Here is a 27010-nt window from a genome sequence, read left to right as displayed (position 1 = left end):
GACTAATTCGTTGCGTGATTCATTCACAGCGCTCAAATTGGAAGATGAATACAACCAAAAAAGCGAGATTGTTGAGGGCAAAGCTTCCGCTCGTACGCTCAGCGATATCGTCTCCATATCAGAGTTCGACGAACAGGACTTGCAAATGCGTCGGGCGGAGTTAAAAGCCCAAAACATCAGTCCGAATGCACCCGAATTCAGAGATAAAACACTTTTAAACAGAACATTGGCGCCGGAAGTACAACGACCCAATATGAGTTCGTTAAACGTGGAATTCGGCGAACATTTCGACGTTAACTATACACCAAGAGCTGACTCCTTACCCGTACATTTAACTTCAACTCAAAACAGGGTTCTATACACGAGAAATGCCAACGAAACCACAATATTCGGAAACAGTGCCAAACATTCGACCGCTCAAAACATACCAGACAATTGCTCAATGTACCCCAACAGAGATGTTAATGAAAGTAAAGACATTAATGTTGAACCGAAGAAGATAAACTTTTCACTAGAACCCTGTGATAATAAAATGGTAAATGAGGAATTCACGTCCCTGCGAGAACTCGGCATTACGTTAGATATTAAACAGGAAAACTTTCCTGATATACTAACTCAGTTGAAACATGAAATAAAGAAATCTAAAACGGAATTAGACGTTTGCAAATCTGAACTGAAAAATGCAGAGGAACAACTGTGCGAGTTCCCAGCGTTAAAAGAGGAAGTGGAAGAACTCAAAGGACTATTAGAAAATACTATGGCGACTATGGAGAACGATAAAAAGTTTTACGAGAATCAATTAGAAAGTTTCTCCTCGAACAAGAAGCTTTTAGAACAAAGGCTAACTGAAATGGCTCAAGAAGCCAGCGAAAAATCAAAGGACCTACATTTGCTCAAAGAAGATATCCTAAGACGAGAAAACATGATTCTAGAACTTGCCAAAGAGAAAAGAAATTTAACAACAAAATTATCCGATCTAGAAGTGAAAATAAGTGAACTCCAATCACGAAATACTATATTAGAGAAATGTGAAATTGAAAATAAACAGTTAAGAGAAAAAATAAATGAGCTACAGAAACTAGAACAATTAGTTACTGAGAAAAACCACCAAATCGACAGTTTAAATCAGCATTTAGATCGATTAGATGATCTACAGAGATGTCTAAATGATAAAAACGAAGAATTGGCAAACATAAAAGCTGCATTAGAAGAGAAAACGAATGAACTATTCCAAATGCAAGATTCCGTTGGCACTTTAACTCGGGACATCGCTAAAGTCATTGAAGAAAACGATCAACTTTCATCCGAAAACAAAGAACTGAAACTACAACTTAGTAAACTGGAGAAAGAACAAGAAAACGCTTCCTTAAAACTTCAAAATAGTGAAACTGAGTTAGAAAGGGTAAACTCTTTGAACAGCGACTTGGCTTTAAGAATAGAGGAATTAAAATTACTGAATGACAAATTAAAAGATAAGGAGACTGAAATAGAGATTCTCCAAGAAGATTTTAACTTGTATCACAATGAAATAGCGGCGTTAAGGGAGCAACTGAAGATGGTGTCAAGGAGTCCTTCGCCGAGGAACAAGAATGGCGAAGATAAGAAGACTACGGACCGACAGGCGAACAGTGACAAGCGACAGTTAGCGAAGATCAAGAAACACATCTCGCTTTTGCAACATGAGCTCGATTTTCACAAGAAGGAATTAAATGACAAGGTATGTAACGTACACAATTTTCTTTTCCGCTAAGTTTATGCTTGGCTGCGCTTTTATTTAATTAACTAGGTACTCATAGCTTAGGATAGAAACGCTACCTGGAAGGGATATGACAGTTTGAAAATTAGAGTCAATTTTTACATAACTTCCCAAAAAAGGAGTGCAATCTTTTCAGGATTCATGCATGAAATTAAAAAAACTAAAAAGATGAACGCCTGTACCTTGCTAAAAACGAACTAAAAAGTAAAAAAAAACTCATTTATGAAGGCAGTCGTCATACAGCCGCCATATTGAATATTTTCAAAAAATTTATAGCCAGTGTCAGACGGGATGATGCAAGGATTATAACGATACTCCATAGATCCAAATCTATTCAGGCATTTAGAAGCTATGATGGAATAAAGAAACGCAACATATTTGAAACCTGAAAACATAACTCCTTCTTTTGAGCAGTCCTTTAACGATTACATTTTTCAGGCCTTCGAGCTAGCAAAAGCAAAGTTAGACCTAACGGAAGCGCGCACCAACTTGAGCCAACTCACGAAGGACTTCTCCGACAAAGACGCCGCGACTAACGAGTTGCAGCAACTAACTAGAAGCTTGCAGCAGCAACTCGACAAGCTCACAGCGGAGAAACAACAGCTTACGCAGCAGTTAGAGGTCGTGATTGCTCGGTAAGTTAAAAAAGATTGAGGTTACTTGCTCTTGCTTGCGACTTCGTTTGCGTGACTTTTTTTACCCGACTGTGGTAAAGCCAAAAGGAGGGGTTATGATTTTAGCAGTCTATGTATGTATGTTTGTATCCAGATTCTGTGTGTTCCACCGTAGTGCCTAAACTACCGGGCTGATTTTGATGTTCGTTGTAAAGGTCCGGGTGACATAGGCTATATTTTATACGAAGAAAATCGATCTAACCGATGTTACATCAAAAAAAGTGGAGGTCTCAAAAAAAATTTTCATAAATACATAAATACAAATATAGCATAATGTTCAAATATACATGAACGACAGAAAAACGGTTTTACTATATTTATCGCGATCTATCAGCAGTTCACGGGTAGAAGTTGGGTTTTATAGCTCGTTCACACAGGCTGCGTAAGCGTTGACGTAGCGCGTACGATTGCGTTGTAATGTATGGAACTGTATGAAACATGATACACCGCTTGCGTAAAGCGTGGACTTATGCGTAACCCGGTGTGTTAGGGGTTTACACGCGTCACTACGCCTTTAGTGCTGTTTAACTTTATCTTGTACATATATTTAAGTATGAATTAGTTTGAGAATTGTCGGGAGACCTCACAGAGACATGATTTCAGGTTACGTGAAGAGTCCGACGTAAGCGAATTGAAAGAAAAATTGCGCGCGAAAGCCGAGAGGTGCCGCGAGCTTGAAGCGGAACTGATCAACATGAAGGAGCTGGTTGAAAGGTAAAACATTACATTCCATGCTAGATGCTAATATCATCACATCACTATCCATATTTTAAATGCAAAATTGTGTTTGTTTGTAGTTTATTGGTTTGATGGGTTGTCCTTCAATCACACACACACACACACACACACACACACACACACACACACGCACGCACGCACGCACGCACGCACGCACGCACGCACGCACGCACGCACGCACGCACGCACGCACGCACGCGCACACACAACTCGCAATTGACCGGTTTTTTGTATGTATTTGCAGGGTCAAGAGATCGCCCAGTGTGGAGACTTCGGATGAAAGACGGGCCTTAGCAGTGCGCTCGCCCACGGCTGAGTTGGAGCGTGCGTTGCGCGACCAGCTCAACTACTCCCATACTTTGGACGAGGACATCATGGAACAGGTTTGAAATTGAAAATTGAAATATGCTTTATTGTACACCATCATAAAAAGAAACATAAAAATAAAACGTTACACAACAAAAATAGTAAGTAGTACAATTTGGCGGCTTATCGCTTTGAAGCGATTTCTGCCAGGCAACCACGTTACAGAGGATATAATGACTAGGAGGAATATAGTGACTAGGAATATATGTATAGTTGTATACATACATAATATTATTGTAACTTGCAACATTTTTACCCTAACAAGCCACCGTAACATTTATCAACCCATCACCGGCTCATTACTGAGCACAGGCCACCTCTCAGATTGAGAGGTTTGACCATAGTCCACCACGCTGGCCAAGTGCAGATTGGCACACTCAGGCATGGGTATAGTACGCGAAAAATCGAGATGGCAATTGGGGTATGAGGCGGGGGGACGCCTCGCGCACCCGCATTCGCCCGCACCGGGTTAGCGTGGGGGCTGTGCGGGCGTGTGAGGCGTCTCCACCTCGATTGCTATCTCGACCTGTAAAGTACGAATGTGTGAGCTTTGCCTATGTGGACTTTTATAATAATACTAAAGGATGGCCATAGAAAAAGTAGCCTATGTCCGTCCCCGGGATATAAGCTAACTCTGTACCAAATTTCGTCAGAATTGGTTTAACTGCTGGGCCGTGAAAAGGTAGCAGACAGACAGACATACAGACACACTTTCGCATTTATAATATTGGTATGGAGTATGGATCTTTGGTTTCGATTTAGATTTGGAATTTTCATAACATTTAATGTTTTGTTTCAGATATTATCAGCAAGTAGTGACGAAAGAGAAGACATTCCGAGACTGGCTTTGAATAGTTCAAAGTGAGTCATTTAGTCATTGACACGACCTTAGAGTACAGATTTACTGCGTAGTGTTCTAAAACTCCATTAAACTTGTTTTACAGTCGGTCCACAAGTTCCATTCACTCGTCATCATCGGAGCGCCTGCATCGGCTGAGGAGTGACAACGAGAAGCTGGAACTGCAAGTCAACAACCTGGAGTGCAGGCTCCAGGACAAAGATGCTCTCATCACTGAGCTGAACAGGTAAGCCAGGCAGGTCTACGAGTAGTGATCTATATCCACGCGCAAGTTTAATACGAGAGGACATTTTAATAACTTATCCAAAAAAAACCTGTGGGTTAAACCAACTGGTTATTAAGGTGCATGACACGGGTCTGCCCGCGAGATTCAAATTTAATTTGGTTTTTCACAACTTGTAAACTAATACGACGAAGTAGTAGTAGTAATTAGTCAAAATAATGAGTTTGACATGAGTTACTCACAAATAAGTCGATACTATAACTAATTTCTTAAACTAGACCCTTTCAAGTAAAGATTTTTATATAAACCTGAGGATGGTACTGCCATTGGCGCAATCAAAATGCCATAAGCCTACTTTGTTGTATTAGTTTACAAATTGCGAAAAGCCAAATTAAATTTGAATTTCGCGGGCAGACCCGTGTCATGCACGTTAACTAGGTTATTGAAAATGCCGTAGGAATCTTTAATTTTCCATAACTAACCTGTCACTACCTGTCAAATAATAACCAATAATATCTGCTCTTGTAACTCTTTCAGTTGTCACAACTAAGTCACACGTCCCTCTAGCACTCACTATGGCCCTCTTTGGGCTCTGTTTATCTTGCCATCTAACCGGCACATTGTTGTCAGGGTCCGCGATAAGTTGTCTCAAGAGTGCCAGTCGGCGCGGCTGCGGCTGGAGGCCGAGCGCGACAACTCGGCGCGCCTGGCGCTGCTCCTGGATTCGCACAAGGACACGGCCGACACGCTACACGTGAGTTCCACTCCCTTGTTGTTCTTCCCGTAAATCTCTTGTAGCAAGTTATTTAAACAATAATGTATAACTAAGTAATGCCCGCGACTTCGTCCACGTGGATTTCGTGTTGTAAAAATCCCATAAAAACTCTTTGATTTTCTGGGATAAAAAGTTCTCTATGTCAATTTCCGGGATGCGAGCTACCTCTGTACCAAGTTTCATATAAATAATTTTCGGGGTTAAAAAGTTACCTATGTTCCCTACGAGATGTAAGCTACCTCTGTGCAAAATTTCATCAAAATCGCTTAAACTGTTAGGTAGTGAAAAGCTAGCTGACAGACAGACAGATAGATAGACACACTTTTGCATTTATAATATTAGTATGGATGTACAAATTAAATTAACTATAGCCAATTGATTGAGTCCTTTATAAAAAACTTCTTTCAGTTTCTTCTTGAGGACCTTTTCATCTAATTTTAACCATTTTGTACTATTAAACGTCTTTAAGTGCTAAGTAGCTGCCCATCTCTTGTTAATAACTTCGATATTACACCATACAGATTTGTTCGTTTTGGTGAATTATACTCTATTAAAATTGCCGTTCTTTGTGTATCCACTTCCGCACAGAGCATAACAGCTGCTTCAATACAATATGTTTTGAGTTGATTCCAATTCCAGAACCAAGACTCGAGTATGATCGACATGCTGAAGCGTCGGCTGGAGAGCGCCATGAAGTCGGAGCTGGAGGTGCAGGAGAGGGAGCAGGCTCTGCAGCGCCGATTGCAACAGCTGGAGCGCGCGTTGCCGCCTGCGGAACCCACCGACAAGTTGCGACAGGAGGTAACCTCGATTATTTAGTTTTTAGGGTTTAACCGAAGACTACAATCTCGCGAGATCTAATCTGTTAGATTATAATCTACGGGTGTTTTACACTCATCCGTATGCGGTTCGTTTCCGTGATTCTTCGAAGTGGCCGCCATACAAAAATGTACTCGAGTCGTATTTTGACGGATCCGTCAAATCACGGATGAGTGCACAAACGCCATAACAATTTTACGGTGTCATATACAAACTCACAAGACATTTCTGTTGAAATACAGATCGTATTTGAATAATACCAATCCACTTTTGTAAAGAATAAATATGTACTGGCTGGCTGTCACGTGAAATGTAAAAAAGAAGTTGTTTGAAACTGCTGTAGTTCTATGAAAATATGGTTGAATAAATAATAATATGGTTGTTGAACTGATTTATTTATTTTTTTGCGCTCTCGTCTGGCTTTACAAAGACTAGTCAATGTCAAGTTTGTAGCTATTTGCAACAAATTAGTTAAACCATACAAGTATGGACCCCGTCTGTGCCGGCGCTCGCCGACACACGCACGGCACCCCCCTAGAGCGCTTTCCAGTCAGTTTTAACAAAAAAAAAAAAAAAACACTCCGAAAAGGCAGAGCACGCCCACCAGCTAACACCAACACAGACGAAGTCCAACTGATTTAATATTTTCATTCTAATAATTTCTTTCTAGATGGAGAACAGTGAAAGACTGAAAGGCGAGATATCTCTGCTGAAGTGCAAACTGGACATGGAGCAGCGTCGCTGCAGCGAGCTGCAGGCGCAGCTGGAGCACGTGCGCAGCGCGGCGCACAGGGACGCGGACACGCGGACGCAGCTCTGCACGCAGCTGAAGGAAGAACTCGCTGAGCTGAGGAGGTATGTTCACACACATTCACACAATCGTTCTCACGCGCATGTACATATGCGCGGGCGAAACTGCACGCAGCTCAAAGAATTCGTTGATCTGAAGAGATACGTCCGCTTCGATACTGTCGCCTCCATACCGCACTGTGCATCTATTGCATCTTGTCGACGGCGCCGCCGTGACATCAAAGGTTGCTGGGTGTGGCCGGTACACCCGCAGGTGAATTTGGCATCTATAGTACGCGACAGGTTGAGATGACCATCGGGGTATGAGGTGGGGGGACGCCCGCAGTCACCCGCAGAGGGTTAGCACGCGTGGTGTGCAAGACGTCCCCGGGGTTATAACAATAAGTATAGTACAACGCACATAACAAGTAAAGGTATATATTTGTTGCAGACTAAAACACGAAACCGGCGTAGAACTGGCGCGCAGTAAGGAGTTGCTGCACACACAGAGCACTACCATCGTGCAGCTGGAGAAGAAACTTGCAGCTGCCGCCAAGGCGAGGAACATTGACACATTCGTAAGTTATATGTACGATTTCTATTATGGGACAGCGTGTCGACTGATCCGAAACTATATTCCATTCCATTAGCCTGTATGCGTCCACTGCTGAACATGCTGCTGCCTTTATAAGAGCGCGCCACCAAACACGGTCCTCCGCCTTCCTCATCCACCCGCTCCCCGCCACCTTTTTCAGGCTATCGGTCCAGCGGGCCGAAACTAAATGATTGCTTGTAATTTACTTGCAGACAGTAATCGAAAACGAAAAAACCGAGTTAGCCCGCGAGATCTCGTCCCTGCGTCGCTGCCTCACCGTCGACAGCCCTGACGCAGCGTCAGACAAACAGAAGCTGCAGCAGTTGCAGCTGCAAGTGCAGCAGTTGCGCGCGCAGCTGGAGGCGAAGACGCAGCAACTCAGCAATGACGAGAAGGAACAAGCCGTAAGAGTTAGTTTATTCCACCGAGTTTTCCTCGCGAGGTTTCCCCCCTGCGTCGCTGTCGCACCGTCAACACCCTTAAATTGCTGACTGCAGTTTATTTAAACTGAAGCAGTTGCAGCAGCGAGTATAGCAGTCGCAGCAGCAACCGTAGCAGTTGTGTAAGCTATCGCTTTATCTACTTAAGGCCTTTTGGCTTTAATGCTTAAGTGTTAGAGGCGCCAGGATAAACAAACCCTTAGGTAGGTACTACAGGTGATTTGTGGCAAAACCTTCAAAGAAATAAAAAAATTTCTTTCTTCTTTCTTTCTAATGGTTGATAATGATGTATGAAGTAATACGCATTAATGCACACTTATGTCACTAATGTTTCTGATAGGTACAGCGATTTCTCTGAGATTTCTTAACTGATTTGGATTCTTTCAAAGAGTAAGATATAAGAATAATTGTGAGGTTTTATCTTGTTCACCATATACTTTTTAGCTAACCTAGGTTCTTGAAGTCCTGAGCATCATCCGGTCCAACTCTGATAACGAGAATAATAATAATTTGTCCAGGATTGTTACATCCTCATGCACAAAGGAGTACGATTCACCGAATGTAGAAACCGGCACAGATGTAAAAGATAAATTGACGTGAATTATCTCATAATATAACTGGACTTATGGTATTTATTAGAAGCTGGAAAAACCGAAAGGCAACTTTGAACATTAATAAAACAACTTGTGTGATTTATTCCATAATTTTAATATATTCCATAATAATTTTATAGGTTACACCAAAAATCAAATCCAAATAACTTTAGTTCAAACCTATAAACAACATCATTGATAATTTCGAATAGGGTCTATACTACTGCTTGATCTTGCTGCCAACTATGTCCACGTAGTTGGTGACTCTAGGGATCTCTTCCACGCTGGGCTTGTCGTCGACCTCCGCGCACAGTGGCTCCACGGCCCACAGCGCCAACCCGTGCACAGCCACCAGGACACAGTATAGAGTGTACAGTAGGGCAGTGATGCAGGCTAGTGCGATGGGGCAGAGGCGCTGGTTCATTACCACCTCCCGCTTCCAGCTCTCTTCGGTCCACGTTCGGAAGTATTGACAGACTTTCCTGTAAAATAATGTTTGTTGAAGTGTTTGATGAATGAAGAATTTTAGGAAGCTTATTAGAAAAATATTATAATTAGAACAGATGCAGATTTATTTAACTGCAGCTGTGAAGGATCGCAACTGTTGGAAGTAGATGTGTAGATCAACGGGACAGTTTTAATATAGTGGTACCGCTTGGCTGAGATTATTCAAATCCTACTACCTAAATACAAGTTATTTGTAAAGGGCGAAAAATCCTTGTATCTAATGTAGATGTACACTAGTACAAGTAATAAGTAATTATTTATTAGTGTACTTGGAAGAAGATTAAGGGAAGTCATCATCATCATCATCATCAAACCTTCGCTGGCTCACTACTGAGCATAGGTCTTCTCAAAATGAGAAGGGGTTAGCGATAGCCCACCACGCTTGCCAAGTGCGGATTGGCAAAAGTTTGAGAATTATGGAGAACTCTTAAGCATGGAGTTGATCACGGTGTTTCCTTCACCGTTAAAGCAAGTGATATTCGCTTAAAATGCACATAAATTCGAAAAGTTAAAGGTGCGTGCGCAAAATCGAACCCCCAACCTTCCAATTAGGCGGTCGCCATCTTAACCACTAGGTTATCACTGAGGGTTAAAGAAAGTACGAAGGAATATTAGAACGCAGGGTTTACCGCAAAGCAGGCAGTGCCTTGTCGAGCATCCCGACCACGCAGTGCAGTGCGTGTGTGATCAGCAGCACCAGCACCCACACGCACACCAGGTAGGGCGGCCAGCGGAAACTGCCCAACGCCGCTGAAATCAAAACTTTATATATGTTGTATAGAAGCAAGCGTTGCTTTGCAGAAGTCCATGAATATACAAGTTTGGTTACTTGTATATTCATGGACTTAATTTGCTATAATCCGCTAAACCAGACAAATCTGTATGGTGCAACATGCGATATGCTCTTCCGAGGGTGTCTTTCTTATCTTTACCCAATTTAAAACTACACTTGCGCGCTTTTATGCACGAATTTGCCTCAGGCCGAAAATATAGATATTTTCAGGGTCTTAACTTTCTGAATATACGTAATTTTATCACATTTATTGTTGTCAAGCATAAATAAGCACATAAATAAGCAGCCTTTTTCATGACTACTTTATATCTTTGCTGTACCTTTTCCTCACCAAGAGTCACTGGTAGAGATCTCTTATAGAGAGATCTCTCTGTCCACTTTTCTTCCCTTTTCTCTTTATTGTTGCAACTTTCTGGTACAAATAAAATAATAGAGATGAATCGATAATTGCATAGTGTGTATCTTTGCGCGTATGAAGTGGTACCTTGCACTAGCTCCCTGTTGCCCTGTACGGCGGCGACGTCGGGTCTGTGCACGGCTTCGAGCGAGCGGCGCTGCTTGGCGAGCGCTCGCAGCGCATGCTCGGACGCGGCGCGCAAACGAGCACGCTCTTCGGGCTTGTCGCGAGACGACTGCATCACAAAGGACCATGTTATTGAAGCGAAGCTTCTTTACAGAGGTTTTTACGAGGACGAGGATATAGCTAAATTGAATCGTCAAATTGAATTGAATTGAATTGCTTGAGGTCTTTTGGCTTTAATGCTGACATATTAGAGCCGCCGCATATACAAACCCTTAGCTGGTGGTGTATAGCTGGCGATGTGTGGCACAACGTACAAAAATAAACGTTTTTTTTTTTTTTTTTGTTTCAAATGATATAAACGAATGAATGCTCTTAAATCACGTGGAATTTAAGAGCATTCAATTCAAAATCTCGCTTATTGTGTGAGACAGTAGAGTTGGTAAAAGAGAAAGTTCTTCTGTCGGTGACGTGTCTCACTACTTCTTCCAATCTTTTTATACATTAAACCTTCGGATACGTCCTGTACGTAAGCGATCAGATTTAGAGAGAAAATATTATAACTGGCCAGTGAATCGAGTGGGTGATTATAGATCATCGCGGACCAAGAAGCACAAACAAGCAACGCATTTTATAATAAGATTAATCAGCGAGTCCAAGAATAAGTAAAATAATAATGATTCTCACCGTGGGTGAAATCCTCGCGTGGGACATGGGTGTCTTCGCGTCCTTTTCGATGTCCTTTTCCTTGTCCTCGTCAGCCCTCGGCTCCTTCGCGTTCAGCTCCGTCTTGGTGATCGACGGGTGATCACCGCACATACTGACAACGATGTATTTTAGGTTAAGCATGATGAAAAAAGTGGTGATGGCCGAGTGGTTAAGATATCGGTGATTCGGAGGGTCGGGGGTTCAATCCCGGGCAGGCCCCTCTAACTTTTCGAACTTGTGTGTTTTAAGCAATTAAATATCACTTAATTTTTCAGCTGAGCTAAGTTAAGCAACGTTTACTAAAGTGGATGGGTGAACGAAGTTTTTAGGTTCGAATTTAGCTGTATTGATTGACAAAGAATCAAAAGCTTAATTTGCTATAATCCGGTGAAAAAGCTAAATCTGTATGGTACAATATGCAGCATGCGATATGTCGCATGCTGCATATTGTACCATACTTTAATTTTTATACCATATTTGCCTTTCTCGGCGGATTATAACAAATAAAGCTTTTGATTCTTTGTATATCATGGTCTTCCGCAAAGTAACGCCTGCGTCTATACAATATTGTATGAATTAGAAGAAAGAAGAATGGGGCTAGCGATGGGCTAATGCTAATCCTGATATAACTTACACCATATTGGACAACTTTGGGGAGTCAGTTTTAAGCGGCTCCATGATATCTCTCTGAAATTCTTAAACTTTCATTGTAAGAACGAGAAATAATTTATAAAAAAATATAAATTAATAAAATCTGTTGATAACATTACATTCTGACAAAATATGTCTAAATGTGACAGTGTTAAATTTCATTATTTGAATTTAAGTTTGCATGTGGCTAAGGAGGTACGATACTTTTTTCTTTCTCTCAACTTTTTAGTCATGGTTAACACGGCTAAAGTACCCAAAAAGAGGGGTGTTATAAGTTTGACGTATGTATCTGTGTGTGGAATCGTAGCTACTAAACTAATGAACCGATTTTAATTTAGTTTTTTTTTTGTTTGAAAGGTGGCTTGATCGAGAGTGTTCTTAGCTATAAGCCAAGAAAATCGGTTCAGCCGTTTGAAAGTTATCAGCTGTTTTCTAGTTACTGTAACCTTCACTTGTCGGGGATGTTATAAATTTTTAATTTACACTTGTAACTTGATTATTTCAATAGGTTATTTAGTTTTCTTTATTATTGACTAGCTGATGCCCGCGACTTCGTCCGCATGATGATCGTTTTTAAGATTTTCCGGGATAGTGTCACTCTCTAGATCTTTAACTATACCTACCATCAAACCAACAAACAAACATACTTTCGCATTTAAAATATGGGGCGAGCGATGCGGGAGGGGTAATGGTTGGCGTATCACTCAAGTCGCCGTTTTAAGGTCTGAGCTATAATTTGAATATCTCTTGTCCCATCAGATCCGCTACCTGCACGGGCGCTGGGCGCGGCTGGAGAGCTGCCGCAAGGCGCTGGTGTGGCAGAAGCGTTACCTGCAGCGAGTCATAGCCGGCTACGCGGAGCTGGAGCGCAAGCTGCAGCGAGCGAGCGACGCCAGCAGCGCTACCCCGCCTCTACGCGGCTTGAAAAAGTTCAAGTACGTATTTAAAGGCCGATTCACACCAATTGCGTACACGTGACACGTGCGTAGTGACGTGCGTAAACCCCTAACACACCGGGCCACACATACCTCCACGCTTTACGCAAGCGGTGTGCCATGTTTCATACAGTTCCATACATTACTATTCATCCTATTGACGGCACCCGTAATGAATATTGGGTGGTTTGCAGATGTGTGGCGTGGGCGCTGGTGGCCTCCGCGCGCATGTCGTTCCTGGTGCGACGGCGCGAGACCACGCGCGCGCTGGCCGCCAACGCTCTCTTCCGTCAAAGCCCCGCCGGAGGACAAGCGCCGCAGCCAATGTGAGTATCCAATATCCATAGAATACAATAGATTTTTATTCAAGTAAACTTTACAAGTGCTTTTGAATCATCAAAATAATCTACCACTGGTTCGGAACGCCGGTCCTACTTGCGTACGTTGCTCTTTTCAAGTGGTTTCATAATATTATCGTGCACTATACAAGTATACATATATACTCTTCAGTTAGTAATCTTGGTTTACTATACAGGACACCGTTTTCGTCGACTCCCGCGCCGCGCGAGCTGGGCCCCACGTCCCGCGCGACCGTCGCGCGGCGCCTGCTCAACCTCAAACTACCCTCCTCGCCCTCAGGGTTGCCTGCAGGTATTTATACATCAGCTTTATTTATACTCTAAACCAACCAGACTCACTTGAGCTTATTTCTTCTTCGTCGTAACACTCTTGGCAGAGCCGTCGTGGTCATCACGAAGCAACGTCTTTGTGGGCAGATGTTATACGCCTCACGAGCATTCGCCAATTCTCTCTGCTGGCCGACAGCCTGATACACTCGTGCAAGGGACCGCCCACAGCGGACTTAATTTGGTCGGTCCTTAAAGCTTATTAGCTTTTATCAAACACCTTCCCTTTTAAAGGAGGCTCAAATAAAGCAATATTGACATAATATGATTGTTTGTTTTGTGCAGATTCCATTCGGCGATCAACGTTCGGTGTCAATTCGCCGCGTGAAGAGCAAGTATTACTTAGGTTAGTAAACATTTATAGTTCGCGCCATGTCGACATGGCAATCGGGATGGGAGCGTCCCTCCACTTCATACCGCGATTGCTGTGCCAACCTGTCGCGCACTATCCATACTAAACAATTTTATAAATGCGAAAGTGTGTCTGTCTGCTAGATTTTCACGGCCCAACAGTTAAACCTTACATCTTAGCTTACATCCCTGGGATGGAACAGAGCACTGTTATACTTCTAATATGATGCCAATTTCTTTATTTTTCAACTAACTTATTCTTTTTTTTTTAGCGGGAGGATATTAGTCACTTAATTAGCCATTTATTTCAGTTCCCCGCGCAGCGACGCCGCGGCCGCCTACATGCAGCGATTAGACGCCGTGTCCCGCAGGCTGCGTGCCGCCACACCGCGGGACAACGTCCGGGACAACCCCTGACCAACCTCACCCTCTTAATCCGGGATAACCCTTGAAAAACTCCGCATCTAAGCGCGGGACAACCTCCGCCTAGCCTCGCTCCCCTTGCGTCGAAATATCCCTATAGTGAGACAAAACCAGACTGGTGCGGGACGTCCATGACGGAACTAAGCTGCGTCCCGCCGGAACTAAACTTCGTCCCGCCGGAACTGAACTATCAGCCTTACATGTTCGTAACGGTCAGTCCACTGTTTTAAACATATCACATTTTAGACTCCACACTATCAGATTGTCTACGAAAGCGCTATCTTAGTGACATGACACACTTGCACAAATTACGTGCGGCGTGTGTAAAGTTCGGCGGATAAATTTTCGGTCATATATTGTTCAAAAATTACTCCGAAAAGTACGTGAAGGAACCTTACACCTGGCAGTGCATTTGTTTTACGCCTCTTATCTCTTATGAGGGAGAGAGATAAGAGATAGGAGTTTACGTGATAGAAATAGAGGCGTTTATTAAAAATCGCAGTGCTGTTCGAGTTAAATTGCACTTTATTACGACTAAACAAAAGTCGCTATTTATTTGAACATGTACGGAAGGATCCTTCTGTACCTGAAACATACTATTTAGTATTTGGTGTTTATATTGAGTGATTATGCAAAATACATTGAATGCATTCTCGCCAAAATGCGACCAAAGAAAAGTGCGACGTTACGCCGAACGCAACGTAAATTCAGTACATAGAACATGTCGCAATGTTTGGTGCGCACAAACGCACTGCGTAACGTCAAACTAACGCTACGTTTAGCGTATGCTGGGTTACATGCGTTGCGTTTATACGCACCAAGAACCTTATAACCCAGCTTTAAGCCATGGCAAACGTAAAGGTTACAACACATGGTCCAAGCTACGCAAAAATAATAAAACTCCGAATTTATCTGAGCAGAAACTGCACGTAGAATACCTCAAATTACGTCATGTATGGTGCTTCACTCGTGCTTCATGTTAAAGTACTGCCCGTATATTTTAAAACTCGATTCATGACACAAACTTAGGAATGACAAATATTTCGATACCTCCCATTGAGTTATTATATCCCTTAAACAGGAAAAACAACGTACTTGGAGGTATCTATTTATTGACGCTAAGATCAGTTAGAACTTAGAAATTATACGCATCTTATGATTTCGATCACAGTCTAGTTTACGTCTAAAATTTTCTTTAAAAAATATTTCTAGATTTTAACTGGACTGTAATTGGTATAGTTTGTTTGCGTTTGGATAATAATATGAGCCCAGCTATATTTGGCTCGGTCTCCACCTAAGCGGAGCGGAGAGGAGATGTGTACAGTCAACCAATCAGATTTTTAAAAGATCTGTGTTTCCTACCAATTACAATCCGGGTATCTTTAAAACAAGAGTGAATAGGCACCTTCTAGGTAAACACGTCCCATCTTAGACCACATCATCACTTTCCATCAGGTGTGATTGTGGTCAAGCGCTTACCTATAGTGAATAAAAAAAAAAAGATGACGTGATAATATATTTGTTATGTCATCTATTATGAATCTGATTGGTCGACTAAACACATCTCCTCTCCTCTCCGCTTAGGTGGACACCGGGCCTTATGCGGGCGTTTGACTTCCCAACGCATTTCCTCACGTTTAGATTTAAGTTAGATTAGTGCCAAATTCAGAATGTATTAGTTAATGGCACCGATTTGGGCGAACGATAACAAACGAATTTGAGTTTAGTGCATCTCTTTTTTTCCAATGAAGTAAGACAAGGACAGAATGTTTAAATCTATGCCCAAATCTTTTAGTAGCAATCAAGCATGCCATTAACAAGTATGATTCATACTGTCTCTTTTTGTTACGTATTAATTTGTATAAATGCGTCTCATTTTAAAAAGTCAACAATTTTAACGTGTCTGCTGCTTAGTATTGACAACGTTATGGGGCATGCTGACTCTAACTGTCACGTAGTAATTTCCATAATTTTATCTCTTTCTTTTACAAGAATGTTATTGTTACTCTTGGAGTAGATTTAAGAGTTCATCCAAGTGTTTCCTCATCATCTAATTAAAAAAAAAACTCTAGATGTCACTTATTAAAAATACATTGTGTCTTTTTCTTTTTTAATTGGAAAAAAAGAGATGCAGTGATCTTTAGATTGTTTTATTTTTCGTTCTACCAAATAGGCACCGTATTGTGTTACTTAATTTATTTATTACTTTAGTTTAGGGTGAAAGGGTGCAAGTAACCTCCGCCTATTGCTTATCGTACCGAATGGGCTATGAGAGATGACCTGAACCTAACGTCCGATATTGCCTTAGTAAAATTACATGTCTTCTACTAAATACCATGTAAATACCATGGCAGTAATGATAATTTAACATATCTGGCGTCGATTAAGAAATATTGAATCCTGGTAGCACGCCCGAAGGTGTCAAAAGGTGCTTTAACCCCACGAGCGTACAATAATTGAGTGAGCTTTGCGTGGAGTTTTATAATACTTTGAAAAACTTACTGTACTTTATATTAATCATAAATTTTATTCCATAAAAACCTACTTTCAAATGTTGTTTGTTTTTTAATGATTTATTTATTTAAACAACGTGAATACGTAAAAAAAAACAAAAGCGTACATTACTTTAAACCCATAAAAAGGTAACATTATGAATGAATGATCTCTATCAGGCCTCTGTGATTTTTTAAAACTTTTTACAATATGATCTGTTTTTAATAATAAGGCTTGCATTGACAAATAATATAGTTTTACATAAATAAGATCTGGTACCATATTATTAAATTATTTGCAGTGTATATTATAATTTTATTATAACCTAAATTTATGAAATTATTTTGTAGGCTATGTTTTACGCCATTTTGAATTTCTTAATCGATGCCTGATATCTTTTGTACTAATATTCCTCTAAATTATCATAATATAGACTAATATAAGATGTTAGATTGTTCAAAGAGATAAAGTAACATTTGTATTATAGTTATTTCTGTACTCGAATAGGGAAGTTCTTATAAGCACAAAACCTTGCCATATCCTTTAACTTAGGTTCGTATGTTCGTTTGTAAATTTATATATATTTGTTAGGCACGACAGTACAAGCTAGAGTAAGTTAGTTATAGTTGGAGAGCGAGTGCAAAATGTTGCGGAGGTGCTTGATAAACGCTGGAAGTGTGGTTAAATGAAATTAATTAATTTATTTCACATAGAACAGCATGTGTCACTAAACTCATAAGTCAATATTACCACTTATAACTTCGTTATCTTGTGTGGAATTGTTTCTTTTTTATTTATTTATAGACTGTCCAAGTCTTTTTTAATCTATCAGCTGCTATTAGGCTTGCTGGCAAGTGATGATGCAGCCTAACAAAAACCAATCTTTTATAGTAATCCCACGATTTTCGAATCATCAAGTAGTACTTCAAATTGCAATTAATCGTCAGCCCTAATTGTATAACATAAAACATTGGTTTGAAATCGGCCTTCTCAAAACTTAAAACTGAAAAGTCCTATATATGGTCTAGCTAGCAGTCTAGACGGCACACGTATGGTACTACATTTGATGCACGTTTATCAAGCACCTACCAAAATTTACCACCAGCTCTTCAGTTATTAGTTTTAGGACGACGCGAAAGTAGCGACCGAACATTCTCGAACGTTCCGACCTTCGGGGTCATTCGATTTATAAGATAAGGATAGAAGATAAATTATTGTATGCGCGAGAAAGATGGACAGTTTTTTTTATATAGTTAAGGTTATGTTTTACTTTATTTCGTTTAAATGGCTCCGATTATTTTTATTAACTTTAAGCAGGACATTTGTTAGTTTTGTATGTTTTTTGCATTACGATTGTTATTGTAAACGATTTCATTTGACAAATTAGGCTTTAAGTACGATTGATTCAGATTTTTTTGGCACTAACTCTTTTGTACAGAAATCTTACTTTTTCCACAGGAAAGATTGTGAAAAAGATATCACTACTTGTAGAGTTCTGGCCAATCTAATAACTTATAGCCAATTTTTTAATCGTGAAATAAACTCAGGAATAAAATAGACATATTGACAGTTGTCTGCCAAACGTGATGGGCTATGACCAAACCATTCTCATTCTGGTAGAAGACCCGTGCTCAGTAGTGAGCCGCGATGATTTGATCATGATGGCACTGATGATTATTATATTGGTAATCCGTCAAAATGTCAAATGTATTCGTCAGTAAGTTTGTTTGGTGATTGAAAAATCAGTCCTTAGAATGATCGTCAATTTATAGTTTTCTTTACTGTTTCGTTAATAATAGCAATCGTTCTAGTTTGACAACTGTAGACAATACTTTGTAAGGCCAAAGGTAACGAAAGTATTACAGAATGCTGTGTCGAGATTAATTCCATATTGGTCAACTCGCGACGTAGTATCGTCTGACTTTAGAATTTCTTTGACGATTTAGAGTGAGGGTACACTAGCCACTTTGTCGTACACTTAGCGTGGGATGATACTGCAGACAACTAAGTCCATCAAAAACAGGCCCTTAAAATACTAGGGTACCTACGAATTTGTGATCGCATTGCAATTATTCAAATTGAACCTGCCTATATTTTTGTTCTCCTTTGTATGTGTTTTCCGTGCTAATTTGTCAAATTTTTTGGCTGAACTTACGTTAACTATCAGGTTTCACGTATGCCAACGAACACAACGTACGTTTTACGTATTACCAAGGTTTTATTATACAGCATATTATTTCAGTCAATGGTTTGTGAAAGAATGACAGCCAAAAAAAATGATTATTTTGGTTTGATTGATTTTGGTCAAGGAGTGCTTTTTAAGTGCGTTTATATGATTCCACGCAGTGCAAGCATTTTCAAGATTTTTAATTTTTTTAAAAGTCCGACTTTTTGTCGTAACGTGTCGCTAATGTATCCTCACGCTTATGGTTATTTTATCCACCGCTCTGACTATCTACACTCAATGTGACCAAAGATTCGAATAAGATAGACTTAGTTCAAAATTTATTGTTAAGTTTTATTGTAAGTAACACACTCCCAACGATTTTGTAACACGACAAAAAATTGTAAACAAAACATCACATTAATTTAACTCTAGTCACAAAAATCTTATAGTGCGCCCGTACTAGCTGTAGAATTCAAAGGTTACACTAAAATTGTTACTGACATATACACACATTTAGCTGTTACATGTTTTTGTATGTTTAGTACAAGTAAAATCTTGACAACTTTGTTGTTAATATATTTCGAGTATCCAAATACTATGTTAAAGTATTATGGATCTTAACGCCTTGTTATAAGGCTCGACTTTGTTTTTACATCTACTGGTACATTTATCTAGGTTTTTACTTACTTTAAGCGTAAACATAGCATGAGAAAAATTAATACTACTGACATTACTGCTTTAAAACAATATGCTTTAGGTTCGATTTACTCTGAAATTATAAATGTTTCGACAGTTAAAATCTATCAAAGTTAAACTCTTTCTAAAATTAAACACTAGCAATTTAGGCCCTACAAGCTTTATTTATGACGGTTTTTGATGTTTATTCTAAAAATCATCAATTTAAGGATTCTAGTTTAAGGAAATTATGGTACTATAGTAACAAAATTTCTTTCAAGCACTTCCTTAAAAATTACCAAGAGCTCTTTGATAAAATATGTCAGTTTTTTACCGCCGAGTCTACAGCTAGGCTGGGTCCACATCAACTCTGGTGCCATAAAAGTTGTACAACAGATGATTGGGAACATTGTAAAATGAGCTGAGAATAAACGAGTATTTTGTACAGTTGTTGTTTTATTTGTTCTTCAACTCGCAGTCGCACTGCGCAGTCTCGCACGGCCGAACCGTAATGGGCGGCAGGAAAATGTCGTGCTGGAAAACAGAAAAATAAAAGCAAAAGTTAAGATTGATATCATCCGTTCACTACAGCTTGATTCCTCCCGTCATGCTGGCTCCATTGCTTTGCTTTTTTCTTTAGAACTATTAATTATTATTGTGTGATTTGCAATGGTGCCAACATAAGGACGGGTGTCAAGTTGTAGTGAACGGTCAGTAGAAGCCAGGCTTTACTTTGACGAAGTCTAAAGAACATTTAATCTGTGCCATGACCCGCCAAAACAGGCAAATCTGTATGGTACAAAAAATAGGAAAAGCAAGAAATACATAGCCGCATTTGTGGAGTCTAGACATCTGCCGGAGTCCCGAAACGTGCGCTCAGTGTGTTCTAGAAGACTTGTGGGGTATTTATTGTGTTGGTGGTGTGTATTGCTTGCTTTTCCTCCTTTAGTAGCGGGAGGGCGAGCAGTGGATTGTACCATTCAGATTTATCTGTTTTTGCGGATTATAGCGAATAAAGGTCTAGCTCATTACATCGTAACGTCAGGGGATCGCCTCGCTCGGATTTGAGATAATGAGCGTATGCCCGTAAAAGTTCATATAAATAATACTAACCGCGCAAGTAGAGGCGGGGTGCAGGTCGGGTGCCGGGTGGCTCTAATGAGCTATGAGTATGACCTTTAAGCTTTAGGTTCCTTAGTAGGTTTGAATCATAAAGTGCTATAGGTAGGTACCAGAGCATTCCGTCGCTGCAAGCCGTTGGCAGGCCCCGCCCTCTTGTAGTCCTCGGGCTCCTTGCTGGGAGCCGCGGGGGGCTTGATGGGGCCCGGCTGAAGCACATCGAATATTGAAGTAAAGCTTCTTTAGACGCGACTTAAAATGAAAGTACTTAGGTATTTTTATCGGATGGAAGGGATGGGAACGTACTTCCGTCCGTATTAAAAATGGCTGCCAAACAGAACAGCTGTTTCTAGACCACCATCTTATATCTATACCTACGCACTAATATTTTTTAGCTATTAAAGGAGTAAACGTTGGTAAATATCTACGAGAACCTAAGTAGATAGGTAGGTACATAAACTATCACAATTTTAGTCTAGCTATCAAAGTAAATTTTTGTAGGCATTATAAATGTGAATGTGTGTCTGTCTGTCCGTCACCTTTTCACGGCTCAACCGCTGAACTGATCTTGATGAAATTTAGTCCTAATAAAATAGCATGTACCAATAGCATGTAAAATGTAGCACTTTATCACAGAAGATCAACGAGTTCCCATGCGATTCCTGTATGTCTATGAACTGACCACAGGCTCCTGTAGTCCATCTCGTTTCTTCTCCTCCATTTGTTGGTCCGCTGATGGTTCTGGCGGCGCGGGGTAGACATATTCGGGGTCGGGCTGCGTGAGGTCTCGCGGCACGTATCGCTTGAAGTGTTCCTGCAGTGATGACGGCAGGTCCGGCATGGGGTACAGGCGGTGTAACTTGCAGTAACGCTGAAACAGAACGGAAGAAATGAATACCGGCTCACATGATCGAAAAAGGAGACAGGAAAAATACAACATACCTAAACGAATAGAATCCGGCTAGAAGGACCAAAAAAGGCAATCTTAACGGTTCAAATCTCAGAGCATCAAAAAAGTTCGAAGGACAGAAAAAGACAATGCTAACGAATAAAATCACTCCAGAGCATCATAAAGGAAGACAGGAACATTTCAATATTAAAATACTTAGTAAAATCCTGTTCCAAAGACCAAGAAAAGACGGGAAGATACAATTAATAAATACAATTTTTGTACGACAAAACATTCATAGTTACAAAAAAATCGGTGATTTCCACGACCGGCAAACTAGAAACCGTGATAGGCTCGCATATCCTACGCTCCGCCTCAGGAAAGTTGGAAAATCGTTTGTGGGAATGAGTGTAATATTTTATAATAAAATTCCACAATCAATTTTAGACTTGCCTTTACACAAGTTTAAAAAATCTATTAAAAGTATGCTCCTGAAAAAAGCTTATTATACAATCGAAGATTATGTAAATGACAAAAAAGCTTGGATTTGATGCGCTCCAGCAATACACGGCGCTGCAATTGCTTATATACAGTATGGCATATTATTGTAAATTGTACATTTGAAAAGAGCAACCGCCGAGTTTCTTGCTGGTTCTTCTCGGTAGGAACAGCATTCCGAACCAGTGGTAGATTATTTTGACGATTCAAAAGCACTTGTAAAAGTTTAATTGAATAAAAATAATTTGAGTTTGAGTTTGAGTTTGAAATATTAAAGCATAAAATTCGTTTCCAAAGCCTAAAAAAATAGGAGAGAAAGAACAATATTAACGAATAAAAATTAAAATCCGGCTCGAAGGACACACAAATGTGACTCACGAAGACTCATGTTTGTAAAACAATTCTATGAAATATGAACTCACATCAAGCGTCTGCCGCAGTGCGTAGTCGGGTCGGCCGTTCTGGCGGGCTTCCTGCAGCAGCATGGCGCCGTGCGTCAGCAGCTTGTTGTCGGCGTCACGCAGCTTCTTCTCCGCCAGCTCGCCGTAGAAACGCCGCGTCTCTGCGCGTTCTGCAGCCTCGCGCTCCTCTCGCTCGCGCTAGCACAAAAATTTTGTATTCTTCATTCTATAAATTGAAGATTGAAACGATTTCAATGCAGGTTTGGCCTTACGCTAGCCCTGGGCCCGATAGGATTTCCATCACCCCCAATTCATCACCCTCTTGATTCATATTGGCAGCAAATCGAAGCAAAGTTCTAATCTACAATTTACACATACCGGCAAAAAAAGCGTGCGAATACGCATTTATAGTGCTCACCTATGTTCATATAAGGACGCAAAATTTCAAACTACTAGACTATTATTCTAGATATTCTAGATCTAACTCCTAGACTTCTTTATGTTTGGGCGTTGTCAGTCACTCAGTTGTTAGAGTTTATTAAGTAAAATATTACAAGAAAAAGTGGACTGAAAATACCACCCTGCTAAACACCCATCAACACACAATAAAACGCTTTACACAAAACTATTTCCTTACCCATTGTTTGATGATGTCTTCTCTGTACTCAAGTATCTTACGCTTTTTTTCTTCTCGCATTCTCTTTTGGAACTCTTCGTATAACTCGTCGTTTTTGAACCTGTTTAGACAATTTTTATTAAAAAACTGTTCATATACGTATATTCTCTTTTATCTTTTGTTCTGACATAAGTATTTTGTTCGGTAACTTGACGTTAAATATCGTTAGATAGTTAATAGAAATCTATTAAAATTATCCAAAAGTGTAATTAACTTGTCCTAAGTTGTTGCACTATTTGTACTACTGCTTTTTGCTCTGTCATCCTTACTTTCCACCAGTTCATGACATTCATCCCATACAAACTTGTTCTTCCTTCAGAAAATGCTTCAGTCTCGATCTGCTCCAATTTATTCTACAGCCGTACATGCCTTGTACTGCTCTTGTTTAGACTAATTCTTTTTGACCATACCTACTTACCTGTTCATAACCTCCCACTGGTGCATGACATTAAGCTCATGCAGTCGTTGTTTCTCCTGCTGCAGGAACTGCTTCCGTGTCTCGATGCGCTCCTGCTTGGACTTTTCTTTTTTGAGAAGCTCCGCCTGGCGACGCGCTTCCACCCTACACCAGGACATCAACAGGCTTTAAAAACTAGCCTATGACCAAGGCGAACCTAGGAGAACCTAGAAGCCTGGTGTTTACAAAGTTGCCAAAAGCCACTAACCTTAAATAAATTGAAAAAATCGACCCCAAAAAAACCTAGGAAAAGGGTGTCATTTCCTAGGCTTTTCGGAGTACTGATTACGAAATTAATATTTATATTTAGTTTCCAAATGGCAATAATATAGATAAAAAGAATCATTTACGCAGCTTCCTTCTCCTTAACAGCCTTCTCCAGTATCTGTTGTTCCTTGGCATCACGCTCCGCATCCCCAGACTCCAGTCTTTGGCTTATCTTTTCTAGCACTTCTTGCTTCTCTTTTTGTATCTGGAAAATTACACAACGCTGCATTAATACTGATCTATTTACGCAGGTTAGGTGTTTCATATTCACCTCAACAATCTTAGCTTTTCGAATATTCTATTCAATAGAATAATTGGTATTTCTTTGCCATTAGCTTTATTACCTACCTGTTTCTCAGTCTGTCGTCTTCTGCGTTCGATCCTTGCCCGCGAGCGCTGCAGAACCTCAATGAGGCGGTCGTCCATCTTGTCTCTGGCCTCTTGCTCTTGACGTCGTTTGTCCGCTTCTTGCTTGGCTCGTTGCATATCAGCCAGGATGTGTTCTTTCTCATTCTTACTCTATAATAATTATACCTAATTAACCTAACGTATCATTTGCATATTTGTATCCTATTGTGTGCCGAAAGCCTTCTTTCTCTTACGTGAGATATTGAACTTTAATACATATAAAATCTTGGATAAATAACTAAGAAGAGCCATCTGATGTGGGATGCCCACATCATATACATCATAAATAACTAATAAATCTTTATTTTCTAAGTTTTCGTGTTTAACATTCACTTACGTATTCCTGTTCGAATTCTCGGAGAGATTCCATCTGTTCCTGCGCTTTGATGTTGTCGACCATTTGCTGATTTAGCTCCTCCTCATATTCTTTACGATTGCGTTCTGATACTTCGTGTGCCCTAAAGGTGAACCTTTATTATTTTGGACAAAGTCTAAATATACTAACTAGTTACTACTACTACTATTGGTGTTTATTTCTTAATATTTTGACGTAAAGTTATAAAACAAGTTTTTTTTTATCTAACGTCGATCATTGAGTAGTGTAAGAACTCATTGGAAAGCTTTTAACGATTTGTTCTTGTCTAAAACCTTCACCCTGGACTCATTTCATAAAATCTGTGCTAAAAACAAACTCACTGATCCAAGATCTCTTTCTGATGTTTTTTATTAACTTCGAACCGCCGCTTTCTCCTCAGTTCCATCAGTGCGTGCCATTCCTTCGCGTTCTGAATGATTTGCTCTTCGTCCTGTTTCTTCTTCTCTTCCGCTTGTTTCTTCAGCTCCTTGTTGAACTTCACTTGCTCTTCTCGTTCCTTTTGGATTACTGTTTCTATGACGGCGCTATAAGGTAATATGCCAATTTATGGATCTTACTATAACTGTGACAAAATTCTTCCACCGAGGCCAAAAAAACTGTTGAAATCAGTGGCGTGCAGATCATAGAGAGAGACATTACTTCAAGCCTAAGTTGAAATGGCTCAATGATCCTACCTAATACCTAATAATTCGGCATCGTACGCAGACATTGACAGAAATACAGATATTGTAGAATTTGAGAAGACCCGGCATTTGGTTTCTACACGTAAATCGCTTGGCGGCACGGCTTTACCGGTAGGGTGGTAACTAGCCACGGCCGAAGCCGACCACCAGACCAGAGATTAAGAAAATTTTAAAATTTCCAATCCCTGCCTGGAATCGAACCAGGAACCTCGCTCTAATAAGATCACGCTTACACCACTGCGCCAAGAAGGTAGTCAAAAGTGGTTCTTTTGTGATAGATCAGAATTCATCGTTGCGCTTGTTCACATTCTATGGAGAACTCACCCCAGCAGCAGTTTGGGCGCGTCCTTGTTCTTGAAGAAGGAGTCTCTGGCGTTGTACATGAGGCGCGCTTGTTCCGCCTGCTTCTGTTTCACGTAGCGCGCGTAGAACAACGAGTTAGCCTGTTCCGCCGCCGCGAGCCGCGCGCGACGCAACTCCTCGTTGCGCTTGTTCACATTCTGTAGGAGACGAGGAAGACTGCGCTTTATAAACGTACCAGCTGATGCCCGCGACACCGCGGTTCATGAACTGCACTCATCCATACACATTGCTAGAAAGCACGTCTAATAGATATACCTCCAATGAGTTGGGCCAGGACTTGGTCATCAGCTGGCTCATCTGGTTTATGTGCTGCACGGCCTCGCGCCGCCGCGCCGCCTCCGGCTCCTCGCGGTGGTCGGCCGACCAGCGCGAGAGGCGCGCCCACTCGTCCGTAGACATCGCTATCGGCATGATTGCTGGAATAGCTACAAACAAGTTCTAGAAAGTTCAAGATAAGCATGTTTTCACACCTCCTGTTAGCTTCACAAACAAATGTAGGTATCTACCAACTTAATTATTTACTTAACAAAGTAAAGTGTGAAGTTTGGCAGCAGGTACCTATCAGTCCTTGCTCCGATGGGGGACTTACAGATCTTTACACTTGCTTTATTAGTACAACTCTAAGCACTATGCTGTTAGAAACTAAAAAAATTACAAGAAGGCTTTCTCTTTACTGTAAGTAGTTCAAGCAGTTTAGGTAAAGTACTAATATTATTATCAGTCACACTCACTCCCCCTCTTCTAAAAAAGGATTTGAAGATGATTTGAAGGTAAGGGGGAGTCAACAACTGTGTACCTAGTTACTTATCGCTTGTTTGGTGCCAGATATACTTTTCTACCTACCTACCTAATGCCTACTAGTTATTTAAGTAAATTCGTTGGAGAGAATGACTAGGTATAAGTATTACAAGTAAGTAGATATTTATTTGGTAGGTAGGTACCGTAGTTTATGCTGTTTAGAAAGCTAAGTTGATTCCTAGTTCCATATTAGAAAGTGTTTTAGTTACTTATTATACTAGGTAGGTATTTAATGAAAAATTCAATCGATTTAACAACTGCTTAGTAACTGCAGGGGTCTGTGCAGTTTTGAAACTTTAGTAAACTGTATTTAGGATCAGCTGTTGCCGTGAGCCGTTTACCTTTTTCTTACCATAAACTTCTATTAATTGTCCGTTTTTTTCAAAATGTCTTCTAGAAGTGTCTTCTTGAAACACTTCTTGACCCTCTTGAGTTCTTGATATCTTTTTTTTGATTAATATTTAAAACCTTCTTTCATAAGTAACTAGGTATATGCTTTTCATTTAATTCTTATTCTAATGAGTAATAGTTTTAAATTA

At 40.5% G+C, this 27010-nt stretch overlaps 3 protein-coding genes across 12 annotated transcripts in view; 1 reads left to right on the top strand and 2 right to left on the bottom strand.

The window, feature by feature from the left end:
• Positions 1 to 15476, top strand: part of LOC123873987 (pericentrin-like) — a 63133-nt gene extending 47657 nt beyond the window's left edge. For 9 of the 10 annotated variants that reach the window (XM_045919121.1, XM_045919118.1, XM_045919120.1 and 6 more), the window contains 16 exons: positions 30 to 1717; positions 2195 to 2391; positions 3034 to 3144; positions 3413 to 3551; positions 4334 to 4395; positions 4479 to 4619; positions 5247 to 5370; positions 6031 to 6192; positions 6881 to 7065; positions 7451 to 7577; positions 7807 to 7998; positions 12566 to 12741; positions 12936 to 13067; positions 13277 to 13392; positions 13713 to 13773; positions 14090 to 15476. In XM_045919121.1, the coding sequence (XP_045775077.1) occupies positions 30 to 1717; positions 2195 to 2391; positions 3034 to 3144; positions 3413 to 3551; positions 4334 to 4395; positions 4479 to 4619; positions 5247 to 5370; positions 6031 to 6192; positions 6881 to 7065; positions 7451 to 7577; positions 7807 to 7998; positions 12566 to 12741; positions 12936 to 13067; positions 13277 to 13392; positions 13713 to 13773; positions 14090 to 14195 (3719 nt within the window). In that variant the 3' untranslated portion in view covers positions 14196 to 15476. Of the gene's footprint in view, positions 1 to 29; positions 1718 to 2194; positions 2392 to 3033; positions 3145 to 3412; positions 3552 to 4333; positions 4396 to 4478; positions 4620 to 5246; positions 5371 to 6030; positions 6193 to 6880; positions 7066 to 7450; positions 7578 to 7806; positions 7999 to 8552; positions 8665 to 12565; positions 12742 to 12935; positions 13068 to 13276; positions 13393 to 13712; positions 13774 to 14089 lie in introns of those variants that run through there. The other variant, XM_045919122.1, reaches the window with a different exon arrangement.
• Positions 8724 to 11954, bottom strand: LOC123873989. Its single transcript, XM_045919129.1, has 5 exons — positions 11790 to 11954; positions 11135 to 11267; positions 10412 to 10559; positions 9764 to 9884; positions 8724 to 9109 (listed from the first exon to the last, which is right to left on the bottom strand). The coding sequence occupies exons 1-5, from the start codon at positions 11831 to 11833 to the stop codon at positions 8848 to 8850; spliced, it is 708 nt and encodes a 235-aa protein (XP_045775085.1). The 5' UTR covers positions 11834 to 11954; the 3' UTR covers positions 8724 to 8847.
• A 1404-nt stretch (positions 15477 to 16880) lies between the features above and the next one.
• On the bottom strand, positions 16881 to 26909 carry LOC123873988 (vicilin-like seed storage protein At2g18540). Its single transcript, XM_045919128.1, has 13 exons — positions 26813 to 26909; positions 25929 to 26098; positions 25635 to 25810; positions 24948 to 25151; positions 24589 to 24709; positions 24192 to 24362; positions 23927 to 24048; positions 23538 to 23681; positions 23081 to 23180; positions 22465 to 22641; positions 21338 to 21526; positions 20769 to 20864; positions 16881 to 20070 (listed from the first exon to the last, which is right to left on the bottom strand). Exons 2-13 carry the CDS (start codon positions 26082 to 26084, stop codon positions 19993 to 19995), a joined length of 1734 nt encoding a protein of 577 aa, XP_045775084.1. The 5' UTR covers positions 26085 to 26098; positions 26813 to 26909; the 3' UTR covers positions 16881 to 19992.
• Positions 26910 to 27010: the final 101 nt, after the last annotated feature.

The sequence above is a fragment of the Maniola jurtina genome, chromosome 17 (genome assembly GCF_905333055.1).
Source record: "Maniola jurtina chromosome 17, ilManJurt1.1, whole genome shotgun sequence".
In the NCBI taxonomy this organism is placed as follows: Eukaryota; Metazoa; Arthropoda; class Insecta; order Lepidoptera; family Nymphalidae; genus Maniola; species Maniola jurtina.
Note: the sequence above shows the minus strand (reverse complement) of the source record. Positions and strands in the feature narration are given on the sequence as shown.

Bases quoted from the DNA above. Each gene is read 5' to 3' on its own strand.
- LOC123873989 (XM_045919129.1), bottom strand. From the start codon at position 11,833: ATGGAGCCGCTTAAAACTGACTCCCCAAAGTTGTCCAATATGGT. The intron at 11,268-11,789 runs GTAAGTTATATC...CATCGTTGTCAG, and splicing joins CCAAAGTTGTCCAATATGGT to TATGTGCGGTGATCACCCGT. The intron at 9,110-9,763 runs GTAAACCCTGCG...ATTATTTTACAG, and splicing joins AAGGCACTGCCTGCTTTGCG to GAAAGTCTGTCAATACTTCC.
- LOC123873988 (XM_045919128.1), bottom strand. From the start codon at position 26,084: ATGCCGATAGCGATGTCTACGGACGAGTGGGCGCGCCTCTCGCGCTGG. The intron at 24,710-24,947 runs GTGAGTTTGTTT...GTTCACCTTTAG, and splicing joins CAGAAAGAGATCTTGGATCA to GGCACACGAAGTATCAGAAC. The intron at 23,682-23,926 runs GTAAATGATTCT...GTCCTGGTGTAG, and splicing joins GTTAAGGAGAAGGAAGCTGC to GGTGGAAGCGCGTCGCCAGG.